Raw genomic sequence first — 18,699 nt, 5'->3', positions numbered from 1 at the left:
ACGTTCCAAGCAAATTGTAAAATGTATGCTCAGTGACCCAGAACCACGTCCATTTAATATTCAGGTGAAGTGCTGAGGTTTTTGTGCATGAATTGAGTGAACATGGCCACTATTTGAGACCAGGTCTGAGCTTGTACAGACTGGGGGATGATGCCCACACCGGTACGCTGCTGCTGCTGCTGCTGCTGCTGCTGCTGCTGCTGCTGCCCTCAAAAACGGAGTGAATGTGTCGTCATGCCATCATGACAGCAGTCTGGAGATAAGACTCGACGTCTGAAGCCGTCGTCCTGTGTGTTTTAGGTCTGTCATTTTGTTTTCTCAGTGTGTCAGTCTGGTGATCATCACACCTGTCCTTTAGTCTGCTGATGGATCCAGTCGCTGAACTTGACCACCTGTGTGTAGACGCCGGGACGGTTCTGCCTCGCGCAGCCTTCACCCCAGCTCACGATCCCGGCCAGGAACCACCGCCTGCCACGCTCTAAACACACCAGTGGACCTCCTGAGTCACCCTGAGGCCACACACACACACACACACACACACACAAGCAAACAGATAAATACCAGATAAAAAGAGGAGGTAGGGTGGTGGTGTGAGTCATTTTTATTTAAATTATGGGTTTATTTCTTTGCCAAATTTAAAGAAAATCCCACAAAGTTTGAGTCACATGGATAGACTTCCAGTGACACAACAGTTTCTCAAATTCCCCCTCCTTCCCACTTACTCACTACATTCAAAATAATGGACACGCAACAGTCTACCCATTTAACAAACTGAAATTTCACACACTTTGACGTGGGTCATCGCTGACAGCTGCAGAGGCACGAGCCAATGATGAGGGAAATCAAGAAATCCCATGAGCCTCCGTAGCCTAGCTCTGAGCGGCTTGCGGCTCTGCTCCGCTGTTCTAAAAATAACTTGCACCGACAATTGAAGGTAACAAACCTACTGCTATGACTATAGGGATTATGGCAACTGGCCAATTTGCCAACATGTTGAACTATTCCTTTAAGCTGTGTAGCTATCACTACCTAATTTTGCTACTGTTCGCTAACTAGTCTTTAGTGGATCTTCTGTACTAATTTGTTTTATGATATTTTCAACACCTGCGGATGAAATCTCATCTGTTGAGTAGCAACCAGATAATTTGGTGACTCTTTCACAACTGTGTCCCATAAAAGTTCAACAGCTGTCTTCAGTTATTCTTGGATATTTTCCTGTAGCCTACTGTGCAGACATAATTTTATTTCTTCATGCTCACATGCTCTTTTGTTGATAAGACATAATTTCTGGGAAAACATATATTGAGCTGTGTGTTCTTGAGGCCAGCTGTACACTTTGTGGTTATGATGAAAAATAAATTGCAACACATCATCATCATCATCATCACACTGTCTGTCCGGGAACGAGTGTTAATGGCATTAAAATAAATATGTGCACACTCACCTGGCAGGCATCCACCCCTCCCTGCAAGTTCCCAGCACAAAGCATTCTGGGAGTGACGGCGTCATCATACAGTTTGTTACAGGTGTTCCTGTTAATGATCTTCACTGAGGCTTCTTGTAGGCGAGAGGCCAGCTCTCCTGTGGTGGACACAAACACACGACAGGAACATTTTGAGTTATTACAAAAATATGAATATGCCTTAAAGGGATAGTTCAACATTTAGGCAAATTGGCCCATTGCCAACTATAGTCATAGCAGTAGGTTTGTTACCTTTAATTCTAGGTGCGAGCTGCTCAGAGCTACGCTACGGAGGCTAATGGGATTTCTTGGTTTCCCTCATCAAACTTATCAAATACACAATCCAACAACTCCAAAATGCTCTGGTGGACAAGTTGTGACCTGCACATTCACCACGCTATGAGATAATAACAGAACGTTACGAGACAAAGTGGTTTTCGAGGCAAATGCAGAGACTGCTTGCCGAAAAACTGCCCCCGACCGAAACGTGCATCAGTGGTTTTGCATGAATTTGCCTCTAAAACAACTCTCAATTTGCCAAAATGTTGAACTATCCCTTTAACACTTGTCTGTGTTGCACCTGCTTAAAAACACTTTCCGATGTTTTATCAAGACCTTATACTCTCTGTGATCTAGCTCTTCAGTTTCATTGGATAGTTTTCGCCAGCTCCTACCATCCTCCATGAGGACGCCCCAGCCGGTGACGTAGCAGGTCGTCCCGGTGGTGAAGGCGTGTGAGGAGGCAGGGACGCACACAGGCTGCACCAGGTCGTTGAAGAAGATGGGAGCGCCGAGCTCGAGAAGGGCGATGTCGTAGTCGGAGGTGAACTGGTCGTACTGTGGGTGGAGGAGGATGCGCCGGATCGGCCTGGTGGCTGCGCCGTTATTCCCCACGGCCATCACGCGCATTCCCACGTAGGCCCGCCACGCACGAGCATCTGAGTATCTGCAGACACATTACGCATGAAGAGTGCATACAGTACACATCCATTACGACTACAGTGATGAGGCTTTCGGGTGTCTCTCCTACTTAATGGCATCTGAATCCTGGAAGCAGTGAGCTGCAGAGATGAGCCAGCGGTTGGAGACCAGGGTGGCTCCACAGACGTGACCATAACGCTCCATCTGGAGGCTGACCTGCCACGGCCACGACCCCGATCCGGCATCAGAGCCTCCCACTATCTTAGTACGCTTCCTGGGCCTGGTGCCACAGCCTGAGGAGACAAATACAAAGACATGAAAGTCCACGCAATCTTTGTTATGAATAGAACAGAACAGAACAGAACAGAACAGAACAGAACAGAACAGAACAGAATAAAATAAAATAAAATAAAATAAAATAAAATAAAATAAAATAAAATAGAATAGAATAGAATAGAATAGAATAGAATAGAATAGAACAGAACAGAACAGAATACTTTATTGTCATTGTGCATGTGACCATACAACGAGATTCTTGTTCGTTTCTTGTAGCACAAGCATAAGCATTTACACATTACTAAAAAACAGAACAAAACAAAACAAAAAACATAACTAGTCTGTACACAATAAATATATAATTAAAAAAAATAAAGTGCCAGTTGTGAAATAAGATAATAAGTACTTTAAAATCAGGTTTGGTATGGTGGCGAGTGGGCGGAGTATGTGTGTGTATATGTGTGTGTGGTGTGTGTAGAGAAGTATGAGTTTGTGAGAGAATACTCACCACAGCGCAGCTCATCAGAGCCGTCATAACAGTCTTTCACTCCGTCACACTCAGGGTTGATCTTACTAACACACTTTCCGTTGGCACATTTATATGAGGACGAGGAGCAGCCTTTAAAATCTAAAGGGGATGAAAGGCACACTTTACCAAAAAGAGTTGATTTACATTTTAAAATATAAACACATCTAAAATGGACTATATTATCTCGTCATCCAGTACCTGGTGTCATGAATACTCACATGCTCTGGTACAGTTGAGTTCATCGCTGCGGTCTTTGCAGTCAATGATCCCATCGCACACTGAAGACTTTGGCAAACACACCTTGTTGGGACACACGTGATAACATTTACCTCCTGACGGGAGGAAACAGAATGAACCCCATTAAAATCTGCTTTTAAAACTCAGTGAAGCACAGATATGTGTTACATCAGCATTATCGTGTCTCTGCTCACCACCACAGCCGCCCTCCTCACTGCTGTCTGCACAGGAGCTGTGACTGACACACTGGCTGCTTTGAGGCTTACAGTGGCCGTTAGCACACAGCACCTCCCCCGGCCTGCAGGACGCTGCATGTTCGACAAGGAGACACACAAACACATAAAGATCTGTGCTCATTTTATGATCAGAAGACTTGGTGCAACAAGTGTACAGCAACAACACTTACAGCATCTGGCCTCATCTCGTCCATCTGAGCAGTCTTTAACCCCATCACACACCTTCCTCAGAGGGATGCAGCGCCCATCGCCACAGCGAAACTGGCGAGGACAAGCTGGAGATCACAGCAAGTAAAATTAATTTGAATTCTATCGTTGTTTCTTGTCTACAATTGAGTTTTCAAAAACACTGCTTTTGCAAAATCAATATGATGGGATGAGAGCGTTGTGTTTTACTTACTGCTCTCTGGAGAGAAGGCTCGGTAGAGCAAGTAGAAGCCCTTATGGGTGAGGGATTCATCGGAGTGGAAGTGGAGGGAGAGAGGAGATGAGTAGACCCGCTTTTTGCTGCTGTCTGACACCGGATTACAAAGTCTAAATGAAGAGACGGATAATAGAAACTGGCACTCAGAGTAGGTGAAGCGATATTATCAATTTGCTTTTTAATTAATTTGACTGATTTAGATGACAAGTTCATCCTAAACCTTGGTTATGTGCACCTTGGTTGTACGACTTACTTGACCCCTCCGATGTCCAGCCAGTCTTTCTCACAGCCGTCTGATGATGAGGAGTCCTGAATGTCCATCGTCACGATCGTCATGGAGATCAAGTATCCTGGCAACGGCGCCTGATAAAAGAAAAACCACAGACCACTAGAGAACGAGGAAGTGAGGACAGGCTACATGACAGAGGGGTGATTCACGCTTTCATTCTTTACTTTCCACTTTCTCTGTCTTCTTTCACGGTTGGTAGCACACACACATGCACAAGCACATGTGTGTACATACACTCATGTGGCTCACCCGCAGTGTCCAGGTGCAGTCTATATTAGGAGGGTAATAGGAGGGGTAGTAGGGTGAGGAAATGGAGCCGTTCCAGGAGGAAATTGTGCCTCCACAACCTGTAGGGGGAGACGGTGACATAGAGAAAAGCACAGAATACATTACAATACTTTGCTGAACATACAGTATATTGATAACTGCAAATAAATAACTCCAGTATGAAGGCAGTAACAGAGGAAATGAGGTAATTGGTTGAGATAAATGGTTTGGTCGGTGCGTGAGAATACTCCCACCTGCTTTTGGGATGGCCTGGAAATAGGCTTTGAAGATTGCTCCATCTCTCTGTCTGCTGAAGGAGAAGGTGACTAACATGACATTCCCAGAGGACGTCAGCTTCATGACCGGAGATGAACCCGAGACAGGCAGCCCACACCACCTGAGATCAAGCACAGACATTTATGTCATGTGTAAGAAAATATGCACCAAATAACACATGAGGATTTCTGCCCTGACCCACTTCTGCAAAGGGCACGTTCTGATCTCTGCTCTCATTTTAGTCACCACTATTATTCCACAATATTAACTTGTCTTCACCTGGCAATGATCTTGTTCTGTAGAGGAAGCAGGAAGTCGTAGGCGGAGAGCTTGTGGGCAGTGCAGCTTCCTGGCGTGGCACCGTGCAGAGTGAGGATAACCAGTCGGACTACGTGACCCGACGGCACACGTAGACGCCACTGGTAGTACGGCTTCTTGGGACTCACCAGGCTCAGGGTGCGGTTGTTGCCGTATTTGGCGTAGAGGTCGAAGGACATTGCTACACACACGGAGAGATGGGAATATTTACTTCAGTTACAGTGGCTGTGTTAATCACAGTGGCGAGCAGAGCAGCAACAGATGGGAGACACGTTAGAGTGAAAAGCAACATAAGGTGTCTCAGTGAGGTGTTTGAATGATGGAGGTGAAGAGAGCTGGTCTTAAGTCTCCCATAGGTCTCTGCCACAGTTTGTGATTCACATTATTTTCATACACACAAATCCATTCAGTTGCTCATGTTTTAAAGGGGACATATTATGGAAACATCACTTTTTCTTCTTTAACATATTTGGGTGTTTGTCTTGCCTTCCAGCCCCCCAAATGCGATAATCGATTAAAAAAAATCTGTAATTTACAGGCTCCCTAAATTGAAATCCATGTGCTTTTATGAGCTGTTCCCTCAGATGTCTTCCAGCGATGTAACTAGCTTTTGAATTTGCATAACCCCACCCCTACCTGGTACCAGTAGAAGGAGTGTGGGCGGGGCAAGCAGTGGTTCATTTGCATTTAAAGGGACAGGCACTGTAACCAGCTGCTCTGAACAGGTCTTTTTTGAATGGATGAAAAGAGAGCTGTGATGTTTGATCCTTGGGGTATTTTGACCAAAGCATGTCACAGACATGTCTTTAAGACACCTGGGAACTCTTTTTAATTTGTGGAAAAGAGGGATAATATGTCTCCTTTAACTTTAATTTGTCTCGGATGAAATCAAGTACATGCTGTTATAAGCCTCTTAGATTTAGCAAGGCAGACCATGTAAACATCCTCACAGTGTGCTCTGTTGTACTTAATCAAAAATCTGTGTCACTACACAGACACTTAAGTGTTGGTTCTGCTTCAGTTCAACACAAAAAACATGTGTAGCATCACGGCAGAGGTGTGTTTCCCCTCACCTTGAAAGCCAAGCTGCCACTTCCCACTCTGGATATTGTTTGGATTCTTAATCTTGTCCGATTTCTCTTCTGATTCAAAGTCGTCAGGGTCCAAACCTACACAAAACACACACACACATGGGTGAGGCATTTACAAAGAGTTTGCCATTAATTAAAGTAATTATACGTAATTAAAGTGTTATGTCTGAAATGTGTGGTGTGTGAAGCATTTGCAGAGTTATTATAGCTATCAACTGAAAGAATCTGGACAAGTTTTAGACAAAATGAAATTACATCTAGCTCTGTTCATACATGTGTGTGTGTGTGTGTAGACAACAGTGAGAGCCTCTACCCAGTAGGTGGAGCATGTCGTCATCTCGCTCCATGTAGTAGCGCTGCTCGTTGCGGCTGTCCCGCTGCACCTTGTTGCTGCTGCCGGGGAGCCTGCGCCGCAGCTTCTCTGGGCTGGACCTCCGCATCTCCATGGCAACATCGTCCGGGGCGGAGAATTTACTCCAGTAGAAAACATTGAGCCCCTCTGCTCCTTCACTGTCACACAAAGGGTTTTACAATGTTGCTACAGCTGACGACAGGGAACATACATTATGTTGCATGTTGTTGATATTGCAGGTTGTGAGTGGGTTTTGTTTTGGTGCAGGATACCTGAAGGCAGTAATTCCTGAGCACAGGTAGTAGGAGCTCCACGGAGAAGACTCGTATAGATCTGAGAACTGTTTTTAAAACATGAAAAGAAAGGAAACATAACAAAATATTACCAGCTCCCCCCATACTGTAGATGATACACTGTGACATCACCGCGGTGCAAGTGAGGTCACTGTTCCCGTGTAAGTGACACATGAACGCACCTGGTTGAACGTGCAGCTCCGGCTTCAACAAAAGCATTGTTCTTGTGTGTGTGTGTGTGTGTGTGTGTGTGTGTGTGTGTGTGTGTGTGTGTGTGTGTGTGTGTGTGTGTGTGTGTGTGTGTGTGTGTGTGTGTGTGTGTGTATGTTGACTTTGAGCAACACAGAGCTCCATTGTGTTTCTACCTGCAGGCTGTGTGCAGGTAGGGTCCTGGGTGGTATGGGCTGCTGGCCTTCAGTTCACCTGCTCTTTAATGAACAGATCGCTGCACAGATACTATGACCATTTAACAGGCTGCAGACTCACCCTCACAGCTGATTACAGCCACATTTCTGGATGTCTGTGTATGCTTGTGGGGATTTCAAGCTGCCGAGCGAGAACTGCAGTTGTGCATCTGACATTTTTGCTCCTGAAATCCAAATCCCCCTCCTCAAATCTCTGCCCAGCCCCCACAGTCCTTCTGTCATCCCAGACTGTCCTACTGCCCTGTCTCTCGCTCCCAACCCCTGCGTCCAAATGAGGTTCACCTGCTCTTTGTAGCGTAACAGCGCACAGAGCGTCTGATTGTGTGAAAGCTTCACAGACAATGTTTTTATTGAAGGCCTGCTCTTCCTCTTGCTCTTGCTGCCTGGGCCTAGCTGGGCTCACAAATGCCGGGCTTGTCCTCAGCCCTGAAAGGGCCCTGTCCCAGGGGGTCTCGGGAACTCACACACACACTGAGCCCGGCTCCTGTTTCAGCTTTACATTTAACACCACCAGAGAGAGACAGAGAGAGTGAGAGAGGGAGCGACAGGGAGGGAAGATAGAGGGCAGAGTAGAAAAGGTGAAAAGCATATGAATAAGAATGCAAAACAGAGCGCAGGAGAGGAGGAATGGGAACGAGAAAGATGGCAGCAGTGTTTCTTGAAAGCCTGCTGTTGTGAACCATGGAGCTGCAGGGATCGGCTTCAGGCCACGCTGGGAAGATCAAACACCGGAAAGTGTCACTCAGAGGGGGAGGCAGTCGCTGACAAGTCAAATGTTCCACTTACATAATGGTTCAAAGCCTGAGTCTGCAGGCGAAACTGTGGGGAGGTGGAGTTAGTCAGCTCCGAGGAGAAGCTCAGGTCTGGGAACTCCACGCTGCCTCCGAGGAAGAACACTGAGGAGGGTGGAGCTGCAGAGGAGGAGGAGGAGGAGGAGGAGGTAGAGATTTGAGGCAAGTGCACTGTCCATGAATGTAGGTGGGAGTCGAGATAAACACATTTTTAAGGACAAAGGAGGTTGAGGAGAAACCAAAAACACCAACAGCAGCAACAGTCTGTACTCACATGTTAAGTAGTGGAGGGTCAGTGCAATGGCGGCAGTGAAGGGAAAGAAAGGCAGGAGACCTAACATCCACCTCCTCCAGGAGCCGCAGGCTGGAGCTCGTCCCCCCTCCGCTTGCACCTCAGGCTTCGTGGGGGGGCTCAGTGACTGGGTGGGCTCCTTTAACTCCCCCTCTCCCTTCAGAAGACAACACCATGACTCAAATATCATACGCCTCTGCTCAAGTTGCTTCTAATTGTTTTGGATTTTTTTATTTCTATGTGACACACAGAGGAGCAATAAAGAACATGCAGCCTGTACGCCTCAATCAATGAACCATAGGTTTTTATGACTGGGGCAGCAGGACACTGATTTACTGAGAGCAACGGTGAACATCTTTGAGCTGAAAGGATCTCCTAAAACATTGAAGGGGTTGGCAGGAGTCCCCGGGGGAGCAGACAAAGCATGGATACAGGGGTCTGCTTTCCCACGGCCTGGCTCTGCGGTGTCAGCACTCAATCAAGTGGCATGGACATTCATGAGAACCAGACCCCCAAATCCCTAGAGACGGATTTTGCCATCAAGATGAACCATGGATGGGCACCGGTTACAACGCACAGCCTACCTTTGGTGTTTTTTTTTTTTTTAAGTGTCTAAATGTTCAATAAAATGACTATTTTCAAGATTCTGACAGGATAGTTTGAGGAAACAGCGCAAACTCCTGTCTGGCATCGTGCTTTACGCACAGAGAAAAGCGCAAAGTGGATGACTCACCTGTGCAGCGGAGCAGCCTGAGTGTCCATGCCCACAGACGGAGTACACTTCGCAAGTTTTGCTTTTGGGGAGAGTCCTCATAGCACTGTCCCGATCAGCTCCGGAGAGGCGATATGCAACAATACCTCAGGCATAGAAACGATGGAGAGAGAGAAAGAGAGAGAGGAAACCCCCGCTGTCCTTTCCTTTGTAGGAGAGAGAAGAGAAGAGAAGAGAAGAAAAAAAAAGTGCAGAAATCCGACCAGCGCTGCTCGGATGCGGCGGGGCATTCACCGCCTCCCGTTTACCTGAACTGGGCGGCAGGTGTCACACGGAGCCCCAGAATGCAGTGCGGGGGACAATGGGTGCACTATGAAAGGGAACAAACCGGCACAACCATCCGTGCGACAGATATTGTGGGCAAACTGTGCAGGAGTTAAGCTCGGAGGGACAAAAGAGTGTTTGAGGGTGGGGGGAAATGTGTGTGTGAGGTTTTACAATCAAAGCTCAGGCTGCTGCTGCTGTGGCCTTGGATGCTGCTCCACAGGGAGGCAGAGTAAGACAGAACCTGCAATTACAGATCTGGCATCAAAATGATCCATTATTAGACTGTAACAGAATTTAATCTGGGCAGGTAGTGGAGCAGAAATACCTGGAGAGGAGAGAAATGTTTAAAAATTGATTCTCTGACGGTATCTTTCTGAGGACAGATAATGTTAACATGAAGGGAAAAAAAAACACACACAGTCCTCTCTGTCTGAAGATGTTTTTATTATTTGGTGTGAGCGATGGAAGAGTGAAACATGAGCTACATCATGTCAGCTGATATGGCTGTAGATCCAAGAGGTGAACTTGTTGACCTTGGTGTAGACACCGGGCAGGTTTGGTCGGCCACACCCGGCCCCCCAGCTGACGATGCCAATCAGGAACCAGCGACCCCCGCCTGGTGCCTGACAGGACAGAGGCCCCCCCGAATCTCCCTGAAACACAAAGACTACAGTTAAAGAAAAAGAAGGTGGATTCCTAATTGTTAACAACTTTTAAAAAAATTGATTCACACATACTCACCCTGCAGGCGTCCCTCTCTCCAGACGGGACCCCAGCACACAGCATGCGCGGGGAGACAGGGCCGTACCTCTTCTTACACTCAGTCTGACTTAATATGGAAACTTCTGCTTTCTGCAGGACTGTGGGCAGCACCTTGTCTGCAGGAGGGAGGGGTAAAAACATCAGAATCAGAATCAGAATACCTACCTCCAACTCAAAGTGTACAAGTTAAAAGAGCAAAGTTGTCAAGAAATATAAAAGAAAGAAATATAAATATATATATATATATGAAAAATATAAAAATATATGTACAAGTACAAACATGGACAGGAGTTATTGCACTATACTAAATATGGCATTGAATGTTGGTTATTGCACATAAGTATGGCATTAAATATGAATTATTGCACAGAAGGAACTTGCAGTTTTGAGTTAGTGGGCATAAATGGGCATGAATCTACAAGTGAGTAGAGATGCTCAGGGCCGTTGTATAGGGCAGAAAGGTGATGATAATTCTAGGTGCCCAGCACCCAGTGGGGCCCACAAAAAACCCCAGTTAGTCTAATCTTTGTATGACTGATTTTTTCTGCATAAGACCCCGACTAATGCTGCATTAGCATCAAAACAAAGTAGGCTAAATAAAAAATGATAATACATATGTAGTCAAAAAAAAAATGGGAAAGTTAGGGGGCAGGGGCCCACTTTAGTATTCTTTAAGGGGGCCCAGAATTCCTAGCAACGGCCCTGGAGATGCTCTCTGCAACATGCTCTGCTCTCTGCTCACCCTCCTCGGAGCGGTACCCCCACCCGGTGACCCAGCAGCGGTGGCTGTCGGTGACGGCGTGCGAGGTGGGCGGCAGGCACACGGGCTGGACCAGCGGGCCGAGCTGAGGAGGCCAGGGCGTCTTCAGCTGCAGCAGAGCGATGTCGTAGTCAAAGGTGTACATGTTGTAATACTCGTGCACCACAATCCGCTGGATCTCTGCGACATGTTTGGCACCGCCCTGAGTCAGCATGCCGAGGTGAGCGCTCCAGTAGCGCGGGTCAGACAGCCTGCAGAGACAGAGGTCAGAGGTCAATGAGACTCAAGAGGGACATTTGTAATTTATACTTTTTTTGTGAACAACTTTTTATTGTTACAGGTACATTGCCATAAAAAAAAGTAAGGGATAGAGAGAGAGAAAAAAGAGTAAAACCTAGTGGCGACCCCCCACCCCTACCCCTCACATCTGGATCTCTACAAGACTCTTGCAGGACATGAAATACCACATTTTAACAAAAAATGCATTTGTAATTTATACTTGAGCTAATAAAACTTAAAGACAAGCAGATTTATAAAAAATATTTTAGTAAACGACTGTTTGTAAAATCAACTGGATGAATCAAAAGACATTCATAACTATTTTGTATTATTGTTTTTAACGGGGACATTAACTGCTCCAGATACAGCACAAATTAATTTGTCCCTGCAGAAATAACTTGTCATAATTGGCTACAAATGCATTGAAATGTAATAAAAACTAATCAGCAGATGATTAAATAAATACTTATTACTAATTAATATTATATTAAAATAAATATGAGGTGCAACAACTAAAACTCATTACATTTTCTCTATTCTTAAAGTTTATTAGTTGATCAGGTATAAATCTGCACCATACAAAAATTATGTGCTTATGTCATTTAATCTTTTGGTATCACAGAACAGCAACATTTCTACATGTGGTTTGCAAGGTTTGAGAATAGTTTGGGAAACGACTGCTGCCAAGTTTAATAACTCCTGTGGCTCTTACATGCATTCGTTATTACGATGAGCATCTAACAAGAGGAGAGAGTTGATAATCAGGGTTGAGGGGCACTGACCTTTGCTTGCTGAAGCAGTGTGCAGCTGAGATGAGCCAATTAGAGGAGAGGACGGAGGCACCACAGTACAGGTTCCCCGCAAAGTGGAGGCTGACCTGCCACGGCCACTCCCCCTCCACAGAGTTAACTCCGCCCACGATGCGTTCAGAGCCCGTGGATGAACCCACCTTGTTCACCAGGGAGGGCCGACCACAGGCTTAGGAGCACAGTGATAGATTTTATTGTTATATTGGTTATATTTATTAGAATTCTCTCTTTATATGAAAACCTATTGAGGATTTATGTGTGAACATCTTTTACAGTCTAAGTGTGTGTTTGTACACCTGTGTTGACACGTTGAGTCATCACCTGGACAGAGTGCCTTATTAAAAAGTTTGTATGTGTGTGTGTTCATGTGCAGTACACACACACATACTTTGGGCCAAGTAATCAGTGAGTGATCAAAGACAGGTCTGTTCCCACCACCTCCACTCTACATCATGATAAAATAGCAGCAAACAGAGAGAGGGCTATAACAGCAGGGTCAGCTCAGTGCTGCAGGTCAGCAGCTTTGGAGCTCACTGCACCAGTGGCTTATGAAATAACAACGACTTTCTCATCATGAGGCCTCTGGTAGATGAATTGGCAGCTTAATCACTGTGTACCAGACTCAGGCGGGGATCAAACACTCATGATGGCAGCAAAGTGAATTTTTAAGGTGGTGAAAAAAGGTGGAGGAACATTTCAACATCATCTTACTTCCATATTTAACATTTTTCTGGCTGCAACTGGATGTTGAAGGAATGCAGAGCAGCTGAAAAATGTTTAAAATAGTAATGCTAATGATGCTTTAGCTGTCTTTAAGTGTTATTGGGGTTTAGTTTAGTAATTATTGAAATATTTGACATAACTACAACAGACATGGAGGAGGGAATGACAAGCACTCACCACAGTCCGCCTCATCACTGTGGTCCTGACAGTCATCAACACCGTCACATCTAGCGTTCTTCTTCAGGATGCAAGAGCCGCTGCTGCACCGATACCTGATTGCAGAACAGGTTGTTTCTGACAAAAACAAAAAACAGACATTATGATGCTGTTGGCAGTGGTTAGAGGGTGAAGGTGCACACTGCGGGATATACAGAATATCACTGTAGCATGAAGTTTTTATAGGGATATTCTTGTCAAATATCATAATATATATATTATATATATATAAATATATATATAATAAAACTAAATCCTTAAAATGAAAAGACATTAAGTGTATAAATATGAAATTTTTTTTCCTGCTTGGCACCACTAGATGCTCCTATTCTTGTCAAATATCCCTATAAAAAGTTCATGCTACAGTGATATTCTATCATGAAAGCCTTTTAAGTAGAAGGATGCAATGGTCATTTCTTTATCTCAAACAAAAGCTAACAACAGTGGTGGTTATAGCACAACAAAAATCTCAATGTCTCAATAACTTGATCAATTTGATCAAAGTGCTGTCTTGGTCTCATGATGTCAAAATTTGAACATCGTGATGAAGAGGAGTTTTATACAAGTTGTGTAAAAAAAAAAGGGAAAAAATGAACCAGAACATGTAGTGGTCCAATGACAACTGAACCACTAAATCAGACGGTGCTTGTGATTTTTGTGGTTAATCACCTTGTAAGAGAACAGCATGATATTCAATAAGTACTGAAACATTGAACAACTGGACATGTGCATTCAAAAGTTTAGAGGTTAAATTAAGTTCACCCGTAAAGGTTATTGTGCATTTTAGGTGCATTCTGAAATTTAATCCAAAAGCCAAACATCCCTAACTTTTTGTGAGTAGTGTATGTTGCACTTCAGAAAAATACTTAAAATCCACACCCTGAGTGCAGTTGATCTCATCTGTGCCGTCGGTGCAGTCTCTCTCTCCGTTGCACACAAACAGAGGATGCACAGGGCTGCTGCCTCCGCAGTTCATCGTGGGCCTCGCTGCAAAGATATGCAACATTTTTCAACATGTGCTGGAATGTGTAGGTGAAAATAATGTGTTATCTGCAGGGACTCAAACAGCAATCAAAATGTCAAATGACTCATAATTATAAGCAATCATAATAATGTAGCTTGTGGGACAACATACAGCAGAAGACCTCGTCACTCTCGTCCTGGCAGTCGTCCAGGCCGTCACAGCGTCGGCTCTTCTCCACACACAGACCTGTGGAGCACAGGAAGTGGTTCTCTGGACAGGCTGCAAGACACAAGAGGGGAAATAAAACTAAATCCTTAAAATGAAAAGACATTAAGTGTATAAATATGATTTTTTTTTCCTGCTTGGCACCACTAGATGCTCCTAATGTGATACTGTTTAAGGCTACATGAAATTGTAGTGATATAATGGAGTAGACTGGACAGTGAAGACCACGGCTCAGTTTCTCTCACTGCAGCCGTTAAAAAAAACAACAAAGTCATTAACTGACATCCACGCTGAGGTACAATGAAACACCTGTGATCAGTCATTTCCTTCACTAAACAGCCCAGTGAGTCATGTTCTGGCTCTCTGCAGTGCTTACGTTGGCTGACATTGTAGCTGCTGTAAGATGCCTGAAACGGCTGAGCAGAGTTACGTGAGCTGCAGCGAAACTCCACCTCCGGGCTGTGGTCAGCGATGCGAAACACCGTGCGGTGTCCCACGTAACTGCCACAGAAACTGTAGGAGGAAAACAACCATTGGACAAACATCACAGGATATTGTTGTGGGATGAACACGCACATGCACAAGTGAATCACTGAACTGAATGTAAAAACAACTGGTTTCTTGTGACTTATGGAGAAGATGCTGTTATTTGCAAAAATGTTTAAAATAAATTAATAGTTTAGTGTAAATTTGGTTATGAGATACATTTTTCCTAGTATGCATGTAGCTGTACACACATACATGATCTCATTAACCTTCCACCAGCCGTGGTCACAGCTCTTCATGTCCTTTGGTTTCAGTACGTAATTCTGAAACTGCAGAGCAACTCCCAGAGCTCTGTTAGAGGTCTAGAATAAAACAGGAACACAAAACATGAGCCACCATTCAAGGAAATGTCACCCACAAACTTACAAGTCAAATACAGTATGTGTGTGTGTGTATGTGTGTGTGTGCTCTACCTCAAATCTCCAGGTGCAGGAGCACTGAGGGGGCAGAAGGCTGGGGTGGAAAGGGCTGTAGATCTGACCAGAGACGTCTAGCTGGGTCTCAATTTGAGACAAACACACTATCAGACAGAAACAGATTTTAGAGATTATACACTCAGAAGGGGCTGTGAGATAACTCTTAGGGGTGATAAAAGATGTTAAATGAAACACAAAATGATTTTTCTGACTTCTCACATCATTCCTATGAATTATTTATGTCTCTATGGCTCCAAAAATTCAATTTCTAACACATTTAAGATGGGAATCTCTTTGATCCAACCACCCACAGTTTATCAGCATATTAAATCTGTTGCAAAATGATCACACCAAGATACTTTGGTTGAAAATGTTTGGGAAGCACTGGCGTAAAATGAGCAGGTGAATGTGTCATACTTTCTTCAACGATAGCTTCAAAGTGTCCTCTGAAGGTCTTGTTTCCGTTGGTCATTCTGAAGGACAGCAACATGACATTGGAGGTAGAGACCAGGGAGAAGGAGGTGGTCACTCTCTCACACAGCCTGCAGCAGAGACACAACTCAGTGTGAGCAAAGTCATTGTGCAACATGGCAAAACTAAACAAAAAAACAGCCTGTTGCATTTCCTGCAGCTGCTGAAACTTCATGGCAAAAAAATCCCCGAGTCACACGAGGAGGGATCTGTCTGTAGCTCTGGTGGCAGCTTCACACTCGCCTGTGCAGAATGCGCCCTCTCATGGGCAGCAGAGCGTCGTACACAGTCAGGGCGTCGTTCACACAGTCGCTGGGCTCGATGAGGAACGAGGAGATGGTCAGACGGATGAGAGAGCCGGGGACGGCGGTGAGCTTCACGTGGCAATTCACACCGCCCCAGGATGAAAAGACGTTTAAAGGGACCCTCGCCCCGGGAAGGTTGGCATACATCTTGTCTACACACTGTGAGCCTGTGAGCCAGGAGAGACGACAAAGACCTCATGCAAACACAATGTGACACAGAGTATGGACTTATACTCCTCTAAATCAAGTGTTTTGCCCACCTGCTAAATTTGATGTGTAATCTGATCTCTGAACAGCTGCAGGACACAACAATCAGATTAATCACACTGATGATAAATAGATAGATAATAAATAGATAAATCGGAGCGTGTGTAGAGAAATGCAGACGCACCATTGATGAGGATGGAGTCTATGTCCACTGGCAGACCCAGCAGATACCCCACAGACGACCTGTTCTTGAGGCTCGTGTGGACAGAGTCTCTGAAAATGGCACCTACACACTCCTCACACACTGCTGGGCTCTTCAGACGTGGGACCACAAACACCATCCAGAAGTGCACCAGCACACCGCCCTTATGGTTGTTACTGGATGAGAGGGGGAAACACGTTTACATTAAAGCTTTAAAAGCAGGGTCCCTTACAGAAAAAACACATGAACTTCACATGATGATTTTTCACATATGAAAAATTTTGCACATGGGAATCATGTTATTTGCACATGGGAAACATGTGGTTTCGGCCCAATTTTATGTGAATCACATGTGAATTCCCATGTGAACCCAATTTCCACATGTGGTAACATGTTTTACACATGTGCAATACATGATTCCCATGTGCAAAATTCTTCACATGTGAATCACGTGTGAAGTTCATGTAGTTTTTCTGTAAGGGGTGTGTCGCTTAGATGTAAATTAGTGGTGAGGATTAAAAGTGGGGCCAAAAGAAAACAACAACAACTAAATATCATCTGGGCCTGTTTTTGGATTGTGATGATGACGGTGACTAACGGTTACCTGAGGTCTGAGATGACGGCCTGCTTGTAGAGTCTGGCCACTGAGGACATCTTGTACACATTGCTCACCTACGAGACACCAGCAATTAACACTAAGACTCCCACAGCTGAACACTGAGCATCATTTTAAATAACAGGGTTACACCGATACGTACCACATGTTGTATTTTGTTTGCCATGGACACAAACTCATGGGACTCAGCCTGGCGGAACTCTGGTATAAACTCAACGTTGGCAACACGGAACATCCCGGCAAAATACGCTCCACTGTTGCTTTCACGGCGAACTGAGGCATTAAAGTCAAACTTTGCATCATCTGCTGCACTTACAAGTTATTTCTCAACAAAAACAGTATTTGAAATAATATTATTATTGTTATTATGATGTGGAACAAAACCTAAGTTCATCATTTTTTTTTTAAGCACAAGAAGAGATTCACTTACATATGAAGACCCACAGCAGCGTCCACATGATGACCACGACCACAAACACCACCGCCGCGATGATGAGGGCAATGTGTGGGACGTTCAACAGGCGAGCCCACAGCTCCTTGAGCCCCTTGGGCTTCCGTCTCGTCTTCCTGTACTTCCTGCGCAGTTTCTGCAGAGTGTGGTCCACTGTGGAAACCTCCACAGACACATCTGCAATCTACATGTACAGCCAGGGAGGAGAGGAGAGGGGAGGGGAGGAGAGGGGATGCAGGTGGGGTGGGATTGTAATAGCTGTAAATATGACTTGACCTTTCCAGCAGTCACTTCAATATGTGCTGGCTCTAATAGGGATGTGGTTAATGATGCTTAAATAATATGAAAAATTGCTCCTTGACGTTGACGTTGCAGATCCCTCAGCAGGAACATTAGAGCACTTAAACTACTACAGACACAGGAAGAGGGCACAACCCTGCTGTTACCGCTCTCCACTTATTACTCTACTTCATCTAGGTCACATACTTTACATTATAACAGGCTCAGCTCTATGCTAATTAGTCCCGAGTGCAAAAATCCCATGGTGAGCAATATGTTTTCACACATCAAAGTTCATAAGGTTCAAACATTTCAGCGTTGATCTGCCAACAATGATGCAACTTGTGCGCCTCCTGGTAGTGATGCTCTGTTACTGGTCACTTTACCTTGTGAAGGAGCCATGTCTGAAAGCAATACTAACTCTATCAGATGTAACACTCATTGAGTTACCCAGTGCACATTTATTATTCATTCAGTGTCATCCCATACTGTGCGGGTGGGACTTATTAGCAGGGTATAGATTCCCAGAAGAGAAACAATAAAAAAGAACATTTAAATCTGTTAACACATATTTAATCAAGCTGTATGACAACAGATGTGATTTAAGATACTTAATGTGTCAAAATCTTGTTCTGTAAACTTAAATCTTCAGGGTTTAATCAAGATAAAACAGCCTCAAAGTGCTAAAACTGAAGTTAAAGTTCAGTTTATACAATTCTAATCCCCTACCCTAAATAAAAACTACACAAAAATCAAAGATATACTTTACTTACACTGGCAGCGTCCTGTTGAGATGCAGCATCATCATCTCCTCTCGTCTGCCCGTTCTCCTTGCTCTCTGTGCCCATGACACAGGCATCCCATCAAGCCTCTATCATCTTATTTCCGACGTCTGCTTTTTCAGATCCATCCTCCTTTTACCCTTCAGGACGAAAACTGCCTCGTGAAAA

The 18,699-nt window shown here is 44.7% G+C and overlaps 1 protein-coding gene across 1 annotated transcript; it reads right to left on the bottom strand.

Moving 5' to 3' along the window:
- Window positions 1-102: 102 nt before the first annotated feature.
- LOC311003505 (transmembrane protease serine 9-like) lies at window positions 103-18,597 on the bottom strand (the record flags this gene model as incomplete). Its single annotated transcript, XM_083995273.1, has 35 exons — window positions 103-509; window positions 1,445-1,581; window positions 2,137-2,408; window positions 2,493-2,676; window positions 3,168-3,287; window positions 3,407-3,520; window positions 3,620-3,733; window positions 3,832-3,936; window positions 4,062-4,195; window positions 4,339-4,448; window positions 4,624-4,721; window positions 4,896-5,038; window positions 5,197-5,416; window positions 6,309-6,404; window positions 6,640-6,836; window positions 6,951-7,018; window positions 8,183-8,358; window positions 10,015-10,171; window positions 10,260-10,396; window positions 11,023-11,291; window positions 12,102-12,297; window positions 13,029-13,145; window positions 13,947-14,054; window positions 14,203-14,310; window positions 14,633-14,769; window positions 14,998-15,104; window positions 15,216-15,322; window positions 15,636-15,760; window positions 15,927-16,161; window positions 16,255-16,290; window positions 16,386-16,579; window positions 17,008-17,075; window positions 17,120-17,292; window positions 17,450-17,654; window positions 18,523-18,597. 35 exons carry the CDS (start codon window positions 18,595-18,597, stop codon window positions 342-344), a joined length of 5,010 nt encoding a protein of 1,669 aa, XP_083851399.1. The 3' UTR covers window positions 103-341.
- Window positions 18,598-18,699: the final 102 nt, after the last annotated feature.

The sequence above is a fragment of the Trachurus trachurus genome (genome assembly GCF_905171665.1).
Source record: "Trachurus trachurus genome assembly, chromosome: 20".
NCBI lineage: Eukaryota > Metazoa > Chordata > Actinopteri > Carangiformes > Carangidae > Trachurus > Trachurus trachurus.
This window is presented reverse-complemented; position numbering and strand designations above follow the sequence as displayed.